We start from the raw sequence: 17,302 nt of genomic DNA, 5'->3' as shown, positions 1-17,302 counted from the left end.
GTAAGGTTGGCAGCTGAGTTAGCCGCTTGTTTTATCTGCCCCTGAACACTGCTAGGCAACCGCTGTCCGGGGTCTTAAGGCAAGCAAGGAGTTTCTAAGCCCGTTACCAGATGCCCTTTGGTTTTGGAGATGTGAAGTATTGCTATCTGAAGCCTGACATCATCAAAGCACACACATGGCACTGAATCATGTGATTCCCTAGATAGTAAAAGATAAGGCCTGGGGCAAAATTCTGAAGCCTGTCCTTGTTAGGCAGAACAGAGCCAGGACCACTACTGGAGCTCTGATTACAGTGTCCTGGAACATGGCAGAGAAGCCTCTGTCACACAATAACCTCAGTTTAAGCCGTTTGTGTGCAAATGTATTAGCTTTTATTTGGGGGGCTTGCTACACACTAATCTCTTAGCAGGCAAGCTTGTAGAATTTTCTTTCTCTCAGTCATGTTGCATGATGGACACAGGGGAGGGGAGGATGGGCTCTCCATTCATCCCCTGGAAACCAAGCAGCCAGACTTGACTGACATTTGTGTCAGGAAAATATCCCCATATGAGAGTATATACTGTAGGAAACCATGGTCAGTCAGGAGTGCTCTTTACCATGTACCCATATTACCACCCTGAGATCTACAGGTGAAAGGTGGTATACAAATAAATAAATAACTAAATACTTCAATAACTAACTAAATAAAATAAAATCCAGTGTGTGTGTGTGTTTTAAAAAGTATCTCAGTACACCAAATGTTTAGTTTCTGGCATATATAATATGGGTACATGCTAAAAATGTAACATGTGAATCAAACAAAAGGCGTGGAAACAAGGACTATTGTTATGTGAGCATAGAGACCCACAGGTCAAAGGAGGGCAGGTGATTGGCAGCAGTATACAATAATACAGCCTGTAGCCGGCAACCTGAATTTCATTTACCCAACTAGAAGTGGCTCTCATCTAGGAAAAATCCTGGGGAAACCTTGGTAGGTAGGTGACAAGTTGTTTCTGCTTTTGAAGTGAGGCCCTCTTATTCCACTTACTCTTGTCTATGGGAAAGATGTAAAGCTTGAACAGGGCCGTTGGCATTTCTATGTTCTAAGTCCTTTTCTTTCTCCGAAGGCCGCACTGTTGGTTTCAAGGAGGACCACTACCTGCTCAGGAAAAGCCTCATGACCTCGGACCACCTAGACACTCCCATGGTTCGCAGTGGCAACCTGAAAGGCAGAGACACAGTTCACTGGAAGATCAACAACAATGTGCATAAGGAAGGCTTCTCTTCCTTAGCTCTCAATCCCAAGGACCTGAGTAAGTGCCAGTTTTGCAAGATGGAGAAGGGGCTAACTGGAGCCAAAGATGGTGGTGGTGGGGGGAGTGGTCCCTCTGTCCTCTCAGAATCTGATCCTAAACTGATTCGAACATGCACATTCCTCTCACATGAAGGCATGTGGGAAATTACTTCTTAGAACACTCCCCCATGTCATAATCTCTCTCCACTTAGGTAAGTTGTCTGTGTAGCTTGAAACCTTATCCCTGGGGGCTTGAAGCCTTTTCCCTGATGGCTTTCCACTTGAAAAGGGATTTGACACTGGAGCTTCTTCAAACAAGGGGCATTCCCTCACCCCTGGCTTCCTTTTTGAGATGATACAGCCATACAAGAGAACAGTATCATCATGTGCAACTGTGCTGATAATTTATCTGTTAGAGATCCCTAGGTCTCTCATGCAACTACAGTTGACTGATGGGAAGGAAACAGGATAACTATTAAATCAGATTATGTGTGTTTGACAGACATGTCCTAAATCAGATTCTAGCCTTTGATTTCAAAATTCAGCTAATAATAATAAAATGGCTCTACTGCTTCTGCCCGCCCACCCCCATTGCTACATCTCATGTCTCCATATGCATGCTATTTGCTAGTAGTGTTTCTTGCTGATTGATTTGTTCCCTTGAATCCAGTTCCATACGGAGTGTCTCTGAGACTGGCCCGGCTCTTCACCCAAAACCTTGCAAAACCAGATAGCCGTGAGCATGAGCAACTGCAAAAGGATGTGGAGGAGAATGTAAGGAGCAGGAATAATGTTGCCTACTGGGTTTGCTACCGAGGAATGGGTGGGCAGGGGGAAATACATTCAAGCCAATGTAAGCTTCCTTTTCTTGGATTTGAGTTAAGAGACAGCATATGGTTGTTGTCTGCTCAACATAAGGAGCCAGCCCCCATCATCCTAACGTCCACCTCATCAAGTACAGAGAGCACCAGTGGTTCTAAAGCAGCCAGAGGGGGGGGGGAGACTCAGAGAGGGAGAGGAATCAGAGTGAAGGACAATGGGAAAGCTCGGAGGCGGAGGGAGGGAGGCAGACGCTGGCAGAGCCAGGGAACCGACTGCTGAGGGAGGAAACTGAAAGGGCACCACTCCTTCCAGCGCCAGAAATGAGGAGAGCACCGCAACGCAGGTCAAGGGGGCGGCGTTTTGGGGTGCCCAGACTACTTTGCTGGCATAGGAACAGACGTACGCTATTGCCGGATTCTGATTCAGAATGAGAGGTCATGTTTTTAAACTGTCTCTACACTGTAAATAATTAGCACAATAAACGTCTTTGAAGACAGATTGGACTCAAGCGGAGTTACTCTAGAGTAGCCACGACGACCCTCTGACAGAAATCAAGTAGAATTATCTAAACCCCTTAATCTGAACATTGGGCCAGACACCAGGAAATCTGAGTTAGTGACACTTTCTCTTGCTCTTCACAGCTCAATGAGGTTTACAGGATTATCCCTGGTGCCCACAAATTTCAGCAGACAAAATTCAGGTGAGTTACTTTGGGAGGGGGCAACTGGCATGTAGAGAAGCAGTGAGATCTCTTCCAGTGGGTGCTCCTTTTAAAGATGAGAATGGGTAAAACATGGCTGAATGTCCGGTGTGATTAAGTCTAGGAGGCATCCTTGGAAGAATATAGGGAATATAAAGTAGTAGGATTAGAACTCTTGCCCTGGCAGCTTTCCCCAGGTCAGAGTGTGCAGCAAGAAGTGTATGAAGCTTGAAAGGCCAAACCAGGAAAGCTCTGTATTTCTCCTTGGATTGTATTTAAAATTATGCATATTGTCTGTTTACTCTCCAGGCTGCAGCCAAATGCTGGGAAAAGGTAAGGAATTCATTTCTTGGTTTCCATCTAGGTGTAAATGTGTGGATACTTTCCATTGCTGTGCTTCTTCTGTGAGAGTTTTCACCCACCGCTCAGAAACTGTGATGTCTTCTTAGTACAACTGTATCATTAGCATGGTTGCTTTCTGCACTGCAGAGATCACCGTCTTCTTTGCCAGTTAACTTCTCACTGCTTGTGGGATGGGAAGTAGGTCGATGTTAGCCTTTCCTAAGCAGAACTAAGAGCTGCATTCAAACTGCCCCTGCTGCGTGAGCAGAAATTGTTGTTCTATGGTCCCCTCCCATGCCTTTGGAGTTTTTGATTTGATGTCATGTTTGTATCCCAACAACAATGCTGAACTCAAAGCAGCTCACAATTATAATTTGTCTACCATGTTTCCCTGTGACGAACGATGTAGCAGAGGAAGGGGATCCACATACACCAGGGAACTGTGACTGGCCAATAGTTTTTGCAGACCTGTGTTACCCCTTCAGTGTTGTAGTAGTGTTTATGGATAAGCTGCAAGCACTCCCTATTTGAGCGGTGTGAAGTAGCCTTCATCTGGCCCCATTGCTGTGGAAAGAGTCTTCACACTGACGCTTGTTCCAGATCAGTGGCTGAAAATCATTGTTTGTATGTGAGCAGTGGCTTTATATTGCTAATAGCCTAGGTAAACAGACCCTGATCTTCCTTCCCTCCCCCATCCCACCCTGCCTTCTTCAGACAGGACCACACAATCGTGGACACAGTGCTCCCTGCTCCCCGCTCAGCCAAGAATGAGATTGTGAAAGTAACAGAGAAGCACGTCTCACAAGAGGCTTTCAACGATCTGAAAGTGTCCCCTGGTTACTACACTGTAATCTCTGACCAAGGTAGGTGATGATGAATGTTACATGTTGTCCTTGTTCTCACCAAGGTTGTAAACCTCTGTCTGGACTTTATCATGTCATACAGCAGGTGGGGGCTCATAAGATGTTAAGCTCTTCTGTACAAAACATTCCCTCCACATATAAAACCAGAAGAGTCTACTCTAGCCTTCTCACTGACATATTGTGCAGGGATTTGTTTATTTTTATTGAGAAGCAGTCAACAAGGTGGGATTCCACCTGCAGTCGGAACTAAAGCCGCCTAGACACAGGTTTACGACCAGCTGGTGGCTAGGTCTCCAATGAAAGCCAAGAGTTGCATGCTTTTCTAAAGAACTCCTTCCCCTCTAAAAGTGCTTTTTTCTTTTTTCTTCCATCCCAACCCAAGATGCTCATGGCATGGTAGAGTTTCAGGAAGGAGTGGAGCAGGTGGATGTCCGGGTTCCCCTCTTCATCAGGGAAGAAGATGATGATGAAAAGCAGCTGCAAGTGGAGGCCACTGATGTCCCTGTGGGAACTGCAGACATTGGGCGCCGGCTTGTCAACATCACCATTATTAAAGAGCAAGGTAAATGTGTCTGTAGGCCAATCAGGAAATGATGGCACATTCAACTCAGGCAACATTCTCAGAGAATGTCTCTGGGCAGTCTGAAAACTCCTTGGTCCCCAACAGGATTCCTGTAAAGCAGCAGTAAGCTAACTTCTCGCCCTCCAGATGTTTCTAGACTGCAACTCCCATCATCTCTAACCATTGGCACTGATAGGAGCTATTGTCCAACAACAACATCTGGGTGAGGCACAGGTTCTCCATACCTCTTGTGCAGCCATATATAGAGACAGACATCACTTTCTATGTCCTGCAGATGAACCTGGTGACCTTTTGTGGATTGAATTTTAGATATAGTTCATACATACATTCCAATAATAGAGTGGGTCTCTTGAGAGGATACCATGGCAGTGCACTGACTACCTTTCTAGGTTCTAGGGTGATTAATTGTTGTATTGGAACTAGTTAGCCACCGAATGTTAGGAAACAAGTTAGGGCAATATTGAAGTGTGGGTTTTGTTTTATGAGTTGTGGCACTTAGTAGACACGATATCACCATCATCACTGTCTCTATATCCCTTTAGCAAACAGCATCATCCGCTTCCAGGAGCCAGCTTATTCATACAGTCGCTTCGACCAGGTGGCTAAGATCCCCATACTTCGTGACATACTGGACAATGGGAAGTCTCAGATAACATACAGGACACGAGATCTCACTGCCCAGGAAGGCAAAGTAAGCACTACAGAGCTGACTAATGGGGGGGGGAGCCTTGATAGCCATGGTTATAGGAAGACCCTTTCATGGTTGTGCAGCCATAATATGATCTTATACACTCAAGGAAGGTATCGGCGCACACCACTTGAAAAAGTTAAATGCTGCAGCAATTATTAGAACTGTGGGCTCATTCACACTGTAGTTTACCGCATGTTTCCAGCTGTTTGTGTTCCCATTTAAGTGGTTACCCTCAAACAACACCAATCTCGAGACTTTCCCCTTGTAAATTTGGGTTTGCTCAAAACTGGGATAACACAATAAGTTGGGGAATTCAGGCTCCAAACTGCTCCACCTGCAGGTGATTTGTTTAAGCGTTTTGGGTGAATCAGTGGACACTTTTTGCCGCTCCCCTTTCCATGCCCACTACTTCTTCAGTGCTTTAGTTTCTTTTCCACCTGTAATGATTTGTACTCTGCTTCTGAAGGGAGATTCTTTTTTACTTTGGAGCCTCAGATTTGCACAAAACCAGAAAACTGCACGTGCAGATTTACCATAGCCTGACTGTTCTTTTACACACTTTGTGAGTAGGGCTTTCTTTAAAACAAAAACAAAAAAACAAAAAGGTGCATGTGCAGCTATTCGTGCGCATAATAGAACTGACATAATAGAATCAATAAATTAGAAGGCAGGAACAAGCACAAAAGGGAATGCCTACTGGTATGGATGGTATGCATATTCGAAGACATCTAATTTGAATGTTCGGGGAATGAATTAACAGCTAAATAATACTCAAATGTGGACAAGCTCCAAGGTGCTGCTGCTAATGCATGGAGCTCTTGCATGGAATCCTGCAACTTTCTGTGAAGGGGTAAATTCCAGCATTTCCAAGCTGCAGGATGGAGGATAACACCTCTTCTTCTCTTTGTGATGCGGAAGGCAGAGCTTTTGGTCCTGCTGACAAGCAGAATTATGCCTCAAGGCAACTTAACAAACTTCCATAAATTCCTGCCAGACATTTTTTTCCCTATTAAAGACCATGCCCTCTTTAAAAAAAAAAAAAACTGGCCACCTTTACCAATAACGTTTTTCACGTGATAAGTGCTCCTCCCTCTAACCAAAAAATATGTGCAGAGACTACACTGCTCATGGTGACATGGTTCAGAAATAATGGTCGCATCTAAAAGGTTGTGAATTTTTACACATGCTACCCACCTGTCTTGCCTAGACTATTTTTCACTATGGGATTAAACTCAACTAAATCATGCATGCTAGACTCTTCATTTAAGCAGTATGAGCTGTCTCTTGAGTTGGCAGGGATGCACTTTAAAAAATGCACTTTTGTTGCATATTTGGAATAAATAAATAAATAAATGATTGCACAGCTGAAAAGAATTAAACAGTATTTTAAAAGAGGCACCCGGTTTTTCTCCTGATTGGAATCGTTTGCTACTCTTTAGAACAGGGCACAAAAAATAAGCAGTGTCCTCCCAGCAGAATCTTCCTCTTGTCTATGAATCAGATTTTCAAATGCTTCAATAATTATATGTTGTAAAAGAAAGAGGCAGTGAAGATTGAAGAAATTGTGCTTTTTTACTTAACTGGTATAATTGTGCACCACTTTGTTATGACACTTTTATTACTTTTGGTGACTAGAAGTAGAGAGAAGTAATGGGATAATTAAGTTGCTGAAAGTGGTGGTGGTGGGGCAGCAAAAGGACACAAGAGCCCATAAAGGGTGCCTGCTTAAAACTTAACCTGCTCATTCTTTCTCTGAGTGGTGATGCAGCTATGTTGATTCACTATTCTGAACTATTGTTTTGTGACTTGTTCTGTACTTGCTTTCAGGGCCGGCTCTAGGGGTAGTCTGGGCATACCTGCCAAGTTCCGGACGTAAAGATCCGGGATTGGCAGCGCGCGCATGACCGGAAGTTGCGTGATGCAACTTCCGGTGGCGCTTCACCCTTCTTTGGGCACCAGAAAATGGCGGCGCCAGCGCCAGAAGTCGCTTCCGCGCATGACCGGAAACACGTAAAAGCGACTTCTGGCGCTGGCGCTGCCATTTTCTGATGCCCATAGAAGGGCAAACCGCAACCGGAAGTCGCGTCACGCAACTTCCGGTCATGCGCGGAAGCGACTTCCGGCGCCGGCGCCGCCATTTTCTGGTGCCCATAGAAGGGCAAAGCGGCACCAGAAAAATGGCCGCCGGGCCAAAGCTGATTTAAGGGACAATACCGGGATTTTAACCTAAACGGGAGACCGCCAGGAAACGGTAAGAAAAAAGGGGTTTTCCCGGCGGATACGGGATACTTGGCAGCTATGAGTCTGGGTGGCGCGGGGCGGCAGGGCGCCGGCCCGGTAGGCTGCCCACCAGCCACGGCAAGAAACGGAGCGGGGCGGGGGCGCCGGAGCGATCTCCGCACTATGGCGCCAGGGCGCCCGACGTGCTTGAGACGGCCCTGCTTGCTTTGTTGATGTAATTTTATTGTTAATGTTACGTTGTTTGCCAGCATGATTTTTTAAAGGGTTTTGTTTGTTTGTTTTTGCAAATAAATATATTTAAGCTTGCACTGTGTGGCTAAAAAAGGAGGAAGAAGTAGTTATGGTGCTGCTTCCAGCCTACTGTCAAACAGACTAGCCCACCATAGGACATTTTATATACCCAGGTATTTTTGTCATCCCAGTGGATGACAGTGGATTGCTCTCACCCTCCCAAAGCATTTTCATTGGTGAAATGCAGATTCTCACCATCAGAAAGTCATAAAGAAAGTGGTTGGCATGTGCAGACATCCTTCTCACTAGAGGGCAGTTGGAGCGATGTAGAAAATATTTGTGTCGCATCAATACACTGTTCAGCGAGTTGTTTCTCTCTCTTCCCAAGGATTATGTTTTTGCAGAGGGTGATATAGTCTTCCAGCCTGGGGAAAAGCGGAAAGAGGTGCAGGTGAAATTGCTGGAACTGACTGAGATAGACGCCCTTCTTCGCAATCAGCAGTTGAAGCAGTTTGCGGTGGATCTCATCAACCCCAGGTTCGGTGCAAAGGTTGGCAAATACCCTCAAACCATTGTGACAATTGCCGATCCAGGTGAGCTTCAGCAATTTCTGAGGACAAGCACCTTCTTGATTTCTGTTTATCTGCCAATTTGTTGTTCTGTTTTGTATAAAAGCTTTAACTTGTCAGACAAACATCACTGCCGAGACTTCAGCAAAAAAAGCTGATGCATAAGGGACACCAAATCTAGATTCTCATATCTGAGCTGCCAAGGTAGTCCAGTGAACAGAGAGCACTGGAGTCCTGGGTTCAAGCCTCCCCTCTACTGTGTTGCTGTCCACTTCAGTGGGATATGCCTTACCATGGCTGGCCAATGATATATTTTGAATGTTCTAGTTCTGCATAATGCATGTGTAACAAGGCAGTGAAGTCCAGTAACCAGATGTGTTTGGTCAAAGACTCAACACTGCTTGCTTGCAGTAATGAATTAGGTGGTTGCTAATATTCTACTGCTTCTCTAACTTCTTCTACACTACTCTTCTCATCAAGTCCCCTAAGGAGAAATTTTGTATGAGGAAATTTGGTAGTTTTGCCCCTTGGCTTAGTATTTCAGCTCTGATTTCCTCCTGCAATCTGTATTGGGAGAACTTCCCATCAGACCAGGCAAACAATGGCTCATGTGATGTTCTAAGAATTAATGGCTGTAAACAGGGTAGCATCTTTTTAGACAAGGACAAAGGCAGACTTGTAAACGTCAATCTACCTGCAGAAATCAATTAAGCTCTGAAAATGCTGTGGTTGTGCTAATCCACATTAGGGGGTGAATTAAATGTTGTGCTCTACCAGTTGTTCTGTGATTGCAAGCACTTCAGTTAGCACAGTGGAACAACCTCCCCTCTTATCCATCTGCCGCTGTCCTAGGGGGTCTCCTAACTCCCAGCATTGATATGGGGGGGGGGAGCAGAGGGAGGAGAGGAGGCAAAGTCCCATGGCTTTAACAGGACTCATTGCGCTGGCTTCCACTAGTTTGCCTACTTACGGTAGCAGAATATGGCTCTAAATTGTTGTCTGCATGCAAAAGGTTTCATTTATTTGGACTCATGATAGACTCTGAAGGAGCAACCTCAGCTGCTTTGTAAAATAATAATAAAATGCTAAATTTAGTCTGAAAGGCTACTTTTTAAAATCACATAACCTCCACTTGGATACACTTAAGGTGATTTCAGAAGTGCATCCTAATATGTTTATTATTAGAGTGGCTTTCCCCCTTCTCCTCCCTCCACCCCTATCCCCAAATTGGCTGGGGGGGGATCAGGAGAATCCCCAGAACATTGTGGGTTGGGAGAGGGGGGATAATGTGCCTTAGCACAACATTGAAGTCCTCTCTTCATCTCCTCTGCACTGTACACAACTCTTTATTAATAGGTAAGAGTGCTTCTATGAAAAGCAAACAGCAACAAAGTGGTAAACATTTCACAAACCACAGAAAATAGTAAACAATGAGTTTGATCCAGATATACAGTAGATGAGTGGAACTCACACTCACACAACTGACTTTTCTGGACTTCTTCTACATTAGCCCAAGGACTCTGGTAGCCAGTGATTGATTCCAGCTATCTATTTTTGTCTAATGTTCTGTTCAAGTTTATATACTAGATGGGTGAGTTGGGGGCAGCCATGGTGGTATGAGTTGACAGAGTCACACCTGTGGTACTTGAACCCACAACCTTTAAGGGATGCTTTCAAGCGCCTTTACCATTCAGCCCACATGCCTCTCTCTTGGGACGTAGTTAAAGAGAGAAATGAAGCCGTTCTGCTTTCTTTCTCTTGCAGAAGCTGTGGATGGCTTAGCATCGGCAAAGCTCCTAGGCCAGCAACCGCAGCCTCCCAGAGGCATACTTGGAGCTCCCCTTAATCCAAATGCACAGGCACTAACCTCTAGGAAGATCCGATTCAACTGGTTGCCACCTCCTGGCAAACCTGCAGGGTACAAGGTAACGGACCTGTCAAGCAATAAACCTGATTATTATGAATGAGGGGAGGTTGGTGGGATAGCTCAATCGGTAGAGCATGAGACTGTTGATCTCAGGATCGTGGGTTCAAGCCCACAGAGCAGGCAAAAGATTCCTGGGCAAAAGAACCCATGGGGTTGTAGGTTCGAGCCCCATGCGAGGCAAACGATTCCTGCATTGTAGGGGGTTGGACTAGATGACCCTCGTGGTCCCTTCAAGCTCTACAATGCTGTGATTCTATGAAATTATGAATGAAGGGGGTACAATCTTGCTTGACACTTGCACTGAGTTCAGGGCCTAGAGTGGCTTCCCTGCAGGTCAGTGTAGTCCTGCCCTCCTATGTCATGCCAGCCCAGCATTGATTGCTGCTGCTGCTCTCCTTTCTCATGATACATCACATCAAGCATAGCACTCTGGAGGCATTCAGTATCTCCCAAGGTTTATGAAGATGTGGATGTTCTAAAATGGGGGGGCAGTCATGAATTCTGTTCTGTGGATGTCATGTTTTAGAATGGGGGCTTTCCTTAACTGATTACATGATGGTTAATTATTCTTGATGATGCAAGCAAGAGTTCGAAAGCAAATGGGATTCTCTTTGGCCTGCAGGTGAAATACTGGATCCAAGGGGACCCTGAGTCAGAAGCTCGCCTGCTTGATTCGAAGGTGCCATCGGCGGAGTTGACTAACCTGTATCCCTACTGTGATTACGAGATGCAGTCCTGTGCCTACAACGATATGGGCGAGGGGCTTTACTCCGAAGTGGTCCACTGCCGCACACTTGAGGACCGTAAGTAGGCATATTCCATGGCAGACAAGGAGGGAGGAATTAAACATCACACTAAGGTGCTCATTCTGTCGGGCAAGCATTTCAGCTTGCCAGATGAGGCAAAGTGTTTGTTTTAAATGTGGTTTAAATTTGGACTGTATACACACACCATGCATCTAAAGCACATTTGAAACATCCCCTAAAACATCCTGGGACCTGTAGCTTGTTAAGGGTGCTGGGAATGTTAGCTCTGTGAGAGGTAAACTACAGCCACCAGAATTCTTTGGGGGAAAGCAATGTTCTTTAAATGCAGTGCTTGGGCAGTCTAGGCAAGACACTACACAACAAATGCTGTGTTTATAAAGAAAGGAAGCATGAAAATAAGAGAAATATTCAACATATCAAAGTTATTCTGCATGTCAACTTCATTCTGAGCTTTCTGGTCCCTGATGCTAAGGGTAACATTGATGAATGAATACTAAGAAACAGGTTCAGTAAGAAAGACTTAGACTGCAATCCTGTACACACTTACCTTTCTCTCATTGAATTCAATGGAACTTGCTTCTGAGTAGACATATATAGAATTGCACTGTTAGTGATATAAAGTCTCATTGCTGTGCTTCAGATCAATGTTATCCTAAAATAATAGAAAAGGGACCCTGGTAATCATTTAATCTGATCTCAGTATAGAATCTACAGGGCTGGATGATGCAAATGCAGCATCCCTAGAGATAGCTCAGTCTGTAGAGCATGAGACTCTTAATCTCAGGGTTGTGGGTTTGAACCCCACGTTGGGCAAAAGATTCCTGCATTGCAGGGGGTTGGACTAGATGACTCTCATGGTCCTCTCCAACTCTACAATTATATGAATCTATGAAATACTGTTAAATAAAGCAGGCTTGTTCTCTGTTGCTCCGGTACTAGAATAAATTGGTGAAGATTGCAGGAAAACAGATTTTGTCTAAACTTGAGGTTGTCAACCATTTTCACTAGTGGAATTTTGAGAAAGTGCCCTGACTGTCAGTCACAAAATGTCTGTTGTGAAGGTATGGCATGGCCCATCAAAAAGAACAGAAAAGAGGACAGGGTCACAAAATACTGCAGGCCACTTCTTAGTCCTCCCCATCAATGGGAGAAAGGCTCCTACGTCAGCCACTCATTCATAGAGAGAAGCTCTTTGTACCTCCCCTCTGATGAGAACAGAAGGGAGGGTAGATGTCCAAATCCTGGCATCCATTGAAATGTGGGCATGTTCAAGGGGGCGTGTTCAATGCAGGAGAGACCAAGCCAGGGCAAACTGAGCAGGAAGAGCACAGTTTCTTGATCATTGTGGATTTATGAGGACATATTTGCTAAGACCTTTCATGGGCACCAGAGGAGATATGGTGGGCACTGTGGGCACAGTGATGACCACAGAAACCATGTTGGTGATCTCTAGGCTAAACGCTAGGAAAATGGTAAGAGTGGTTCAACAGTGGACTGGACTACCTAGGAAGCAATAGATTTTATTGGATTTGTTTTAAAATAACTGTACTGTATGTAGTTTAAGTTGAGATGTTACTGATCTCATCCGGTGGGGCTGCTGTTCTCATTCCATTAACTGCATGAAGTGTATCCAACTGCTCCCATGTTCTTGCCTTTCTTTCAACTTCACAGTTCCTAGTGAGCCTGGGCGCTTGGCTTTCAATGTAGTCTCTTCCACTGTGACACAACTGAGCTGGGCTGAGCCTGCCGAGACTAACGGAGTTATCACAGCCTACGAAGTCAGCTATGGACTTGTCAACGAGGTCAACAGTAAGCATGGATTCTGTTTGCTACCCTTATCATGCTACAACCTTGCAAGCTATCCTTCCGGGCTGAACTGGTCAGCATCTTTTTGGCAATTATTCAGTTGTGTGCATTTAGAGAACAGTCAACAGTCTCTGCCGTTATCGAATCTCACGGTGGTAGAGCTGCAGACAAACCCCAAATCATGGTGATTGGAAGCAAAACATAGATCTACTCCCCAGCCCCATTTTATCCTCACAACACACCCCAGGGAGGTTGGCCCAAAATCATCCAGTGAGCTTCATAGCAAAGTGGGATAAGATCATAGGAGGAGCACTGCTGGATCAAAACAAAGGCCCATCTAGTCCAGCATTCTGTTCTCAAAGTGGCTAACCAGATGCCTATGAGAAGCTTCTAAGGAGGACATGACTACAGCAGTAGCAGTAAAATATCACAACGCTGTTTCAATGGGGTCAGCATAAGGCTGGGGTATCATTGGAAAAGCATACTGTCTTTAGCATAAATCAAAGATGGTCAACATGGAACGAGGCAAAAACAGCAATTGAATGGGGAAAGGTATTTACATATACATTCTGTTTACAGGACCCGTTGGGCCCGTAAAGAAAGTCATGGTGGAGGGTGCCAAGAAGCGAATGGTTCTGATTGAAAACTTAAGGGAATCGCAGCCCTATCGCTACACAGTGAAAGCCAAAAATGGAGCTGGATGGGGTCGTGAACGAGAAGCTACTATTAACTTGGCCACACAACCCAAACGCCCTATGTCCAGTGAGTTATCACTATAGCAGTCTGTTTGCATATAGCCAAGCTTGTGCCATGCAGAACTTGTTTTTCACTTGGAATGATTCTCATTTATTCAGCATGCTTGATATGTCCACCACAGAAATTGCATTTCGTGTGTGTGTGTGTGTGTGTTGCATGATATATTTTGTTCGGGGGGGGGGGAGCATGTCCCATAGAATGTAGTTGCACAGGTGTCATGGACAACTTTTGACTGTTGCATCGTGATGACATTTGGTAACGAGCATCAAACTATTTCTGAACTTTTTAAAGTTTGTGCATTAATTAGCAGCTGTCTTATCCTGCCATGCAACCCTAGTGCTGGTGCACACATCCCTTTTTTTAAATGAACACCAACGAGCTATGTAGTTGGCTGTTATCCATCCATCCCTCTCCTCTACCACAATGAAACTATCCCCTGTCACTCAATCTGAAATATCACAGGAACTAGGTTTAAGCTTATGCTGCTATCACTTTAAAAATAAAATGTGTTTGGGGTAAAGGTAAAGGGACCCCTGACCATTAGGTCCAGTCGCAAATGACTCTGGGGTTGCAGCGCTCATCTCGCTTTACTGATCGAGGGAGCCAGCGTACAGCTTCCGAGTCATGTGGCTAGCATGACGAACCAGAGCAACGCATGGAAACGCCATTTACCTTCCCGCCAGAGCGGTACCTATTTATCTACTTGCACTTTGATGTGCTTTGAACTGCTAGGTTGGCAGGAGCAGGGACTGAGCTATGGAAGCTCACCCCGTCACGGGGATTCAAACTGCTGACCTTCTGATCGGCAAGCCCTAGGCTCTGTGGTTTAACCCACAGCGCCACCCGCGTCCCTTGTGTTTGGGGTACATTAGTTTAAAATGTATAGAAAGCCCTTAGTATATAAATGCTTTCTGTTTTCTTGCAGTTCCCATCATCCCTGATGTGCCAATAATTGATGCTGAAGGAAGAGAAGACTACGATAGCTACCTGATGTACAGCGCAGATGTCATGCGCTCACCAGCTGGTAGCAAACACCCCAGCATCTCAGATGATTCTGGTACAGTGCATAGCTGAAGTTTGCAAAAATGCTTTGTTTTGTTTCTTGGAGCCTTAGATGTCTAGAGAATGTAAAACAAAAAAACATATTACCAAGCAATTTTCTAGCCGGAAGTCAAACAGGTTTTCTTATTTCAAGGCAGAGAAACCCCTACTTGTGGAAACTTAAGGTGTGCTTCACATCTTCTGCTTCTTCGAGCACATTTGGATTCACTAGGGACTTGTATCGAAGTGCCATCCCATGACATCTGTGAATGCAATGCAGCGGCTTCTCTAGACTGTAGCACTTAAGGGAATGCTGTGATGAGTACCATCCGCTGCCATGTGGCTTGGTTAAGTGCAGAGCATAGATGCACTCGCAGAACCTTATGATGATCAAGTATTGCGCTACGTGACTGCATTGCAAGCAAATAACAGGACTGATTAAGATGTGCCGTTAGTGCACCTCTGCTGAGGAGCACGTTCTATGCAATAAACTCAGAAGGCTCAATGTGAGGCTCAAGGCTCACAGGGAGGGACAAAAAACAAGAACACTTCACCAGCCAACAGGTCCTGTGGGCAGAAGCGGGGGGGCGGGGTGGTCCGCCCTGGAGGGGGTGTCACTCGGGGCCCCACCCCCGCCCCTTGCCTCTGCACGACAGTCTGGGGGGGGGAGCTGCAGGCGTGCCAGCCGAGCGATTGGGCGCCACGCGGGTGCCTGCTGGAGGGGGGGTGGCACTCGGGCCGTGCTCTAGCCCCGCAATTGGCGCCTGAGCCTGAACACTCCGTTTAGAAGTTACAGGGGAGCGCGATCCCCCTCTACCTAGCACGCATGTGCAGCGGGATGCTGCACATGCGGACAACGTAGAGGGGATCGCAACCCCCCCCGCGACTTCTAAACGGAGCCTAAACAGAGCGTCCAGGCTCCAGGTAGATAGCCCACTGGCTCAGCGCGCCTGCCGCACCAATGGGCTATCTACCTGGAGCCTGGACGCTCTGCTTAGAAGTTGCGAGGGCGCGCGATCCCCCTTTACCTAGCACGCATGTGCAGCATCCGTCGTTACGTAGCGACGCAGCCCCCCCTGGGGGCATGACAATTTGCCACCCTGAGTGTCGCGGCGCCTCGCTATGCCCCTACCCGTGGGAGAGCTACCTTTCTGACCTGGAATATGGGGCACTGGTTAACAGAGTCTGTCGTCCAAACTCCATAAAGAAATATATGCAATGTTTCAGCTGCAGTGCACATTTATGTATAAAGTTTCTACCCCCTCCCCACCTTTAGCACTGTTGCTCCCAGCAAATGTATGAGAAAATGTTAAAATGAGAGGAGAATGTTTAAAGTTGCTACTGTCCGGGTGGAGAACAGCTGGCAGGCTGCAGTCCATCAAGGAATCTGGCACACACAAAGTCCATGGAATCAATGGGCTGACATATGTATCTAAGTTTGTGTTGGACTATGTGCATAGCATGTAATGCCCAGGAGAACTATTACCGACAGGAATTAGAGGCAGCAAGCATCTGAATATCAGTCGCTGTGGGGGGGGGGTGCAGGCAGGGCGCTTCTGTACTTATTGCATGACGGCTTCTGTAGGCATCTGGTTGGCTACTGTGTGAGATGGGATGCAGGACTAGATAGGCCTTTGGTCAGATCCAGCAGGGATTTTCTTTTGTTCTTATGAATGATAACTGTATTCAACAATGTGTAATGAACCAGAAAGCTATAGCCTGCTAGTTATAACCTGAATATAATTTTAAGGAAGCTTTCTTAAACCGATGGCAATCACAGCAACTCTGTTGGAACAGCTTTGCCATTCGTTTCACTGCAATGAAGGACATGCACACAAATTTGTGCGTACGTGGATCTCTGGTTCAAGGCTTCTATTCCTCCTGCTCTTTAAATTGACCAAAGCTTCTGGTTGACAACAGCTGCAGTTACTTCACTGAAACCATTCATCTTTGACTATGCTGCGTTACCTTTTCCTTTTCCTTAGTAAACGATGTTTTCAGAAGCTGAGGATGTTGTAGTGAAAAGCCCACTAATATTGCCCATCATAATTGCAAAATACTTGCTTTTTTTCTGCAGAGGTTAGGCTATATAAACAAAAACAGAAACGACAGCTACTTTTGGTGTTTTGAAAGCCTTATGTACTTGGATGGTTGGTTTTTTACAAAGAAAGGTTCTGGGCCTAACTTTCTGCTGCACTTTCTGGTCTTGAAGCCTTGTCCCTTAATCCTAGACATGTGGGGGTGGGGAGGGGTGTCTGTAGCTATCCAGTGCTTCACATGCTCAAATGCCTTCTATTTAAAATCACATTTATTTATTTATTTTATTTGAAACCATTTTTATACTGCTTTATATATAAAATGTCCAAAGCAGTTTACAACCGTAAAACATAACAACAATCAAAAGAACATTGTTAAGATAGTCATATTAAAACAGTTTCCAATAAGCCGTAGCATGTGCAATTAATATCAAGTATCATGAAACATCAGATAAGTTTCCAACATCCGTTGCAAACACAGTATATACGTAGATGCTGCATGCTGTGTTCTGTAAGGAGGCTGTTCCTGCTCCTGTAGTCAATGGGTTTATTATTATTATTTTTTGCTGTTGGTTTGGAGATGGATTTCCAAAGCCTGTGGTACTGAACTCAGTGGGACTTGCTTTATAAAAAGGAAACCTGCATAGGATATTG

At 45.4% G+C, this 17,302-nt stretch overlaps 1 protein-coding gene across 8 annotated transcripts in view; it reads left to right on the top strand.

The window, feature by feature from the left end:
* The window catches only part of ITGB4 (integrin subunit beta 4), a 73,483-nt gene that overhangs the window by 44,911 nt on the left and 11,270 nt on the right, over positions 1-17,302 (top strand). For all 8 annotated transcript variants that reach the window (XM_035104485.2, XM_035104489.2, XM_035104488.2 and 5 more), the window contains exons 20-32: positions 1,107-1,292; positions 1,944-2,047; positions 2,737-2,795; positions 3,105-3,128; positions 3,852-4,000; positions 4,383-4,562; positions 5,126-5,274; positions 8,135-8,339; positions 10,080-10,240; positions 10,865-11,045; positions 12,681-12,818; positions 13,395-13,577; positions 14,497-14,628. In XM_035104485.2, the coding sequence (XP_034960376.1) occupies positions 1,107-1,292; positions 1,944-2,047; positions 2,737-2,795; positions 3,105-3,128; positions 3,852-4,000; positions 4,383-4,562; positions 5,126-5,274; positions 8,135-8,339; positions 10,080-10,240; positions 10,865-11,045; positions 12,681-12,818; positions 13,395-13,577; positions 14,497-14,628 (1,851 nt within the window). The remainder of the gene's footprint in view (positions 1-1,106; positions 1,293-1,943; positions 2,048-2,736; positions 2,796-3,104; positions 3,129-3,851; positions 4,001-4,382; positions 4,563-5,125; positions 5,275-8,134; positions 8,340-10,079; positions 10,241-10,864; positions 11,046-12,680; positions 12,819-13,394; positions 13,578-14,496; positions 14,629-17,302) is intronic.

This window comes from Zootoca vivipara, chromosome 2 (assembly GCF_963506605.1).
Source record: "Zootoca vivipara chromosome 2, rZooViv1.1, whole genome shotgun sequence".
NCBI classification, from domain to species: domain Eukaryota; kingdom Metazoa; phylum Chordata; class Lepidosauria; order Squamata; family Lacertidae; genus Zootoca; species Zootoca vivipara.
The sequence above is the reverse complement of the archived record's forward strand: the minus strand, read 5'-3'. Positions and strand labels throughout refer to the sequence as shown.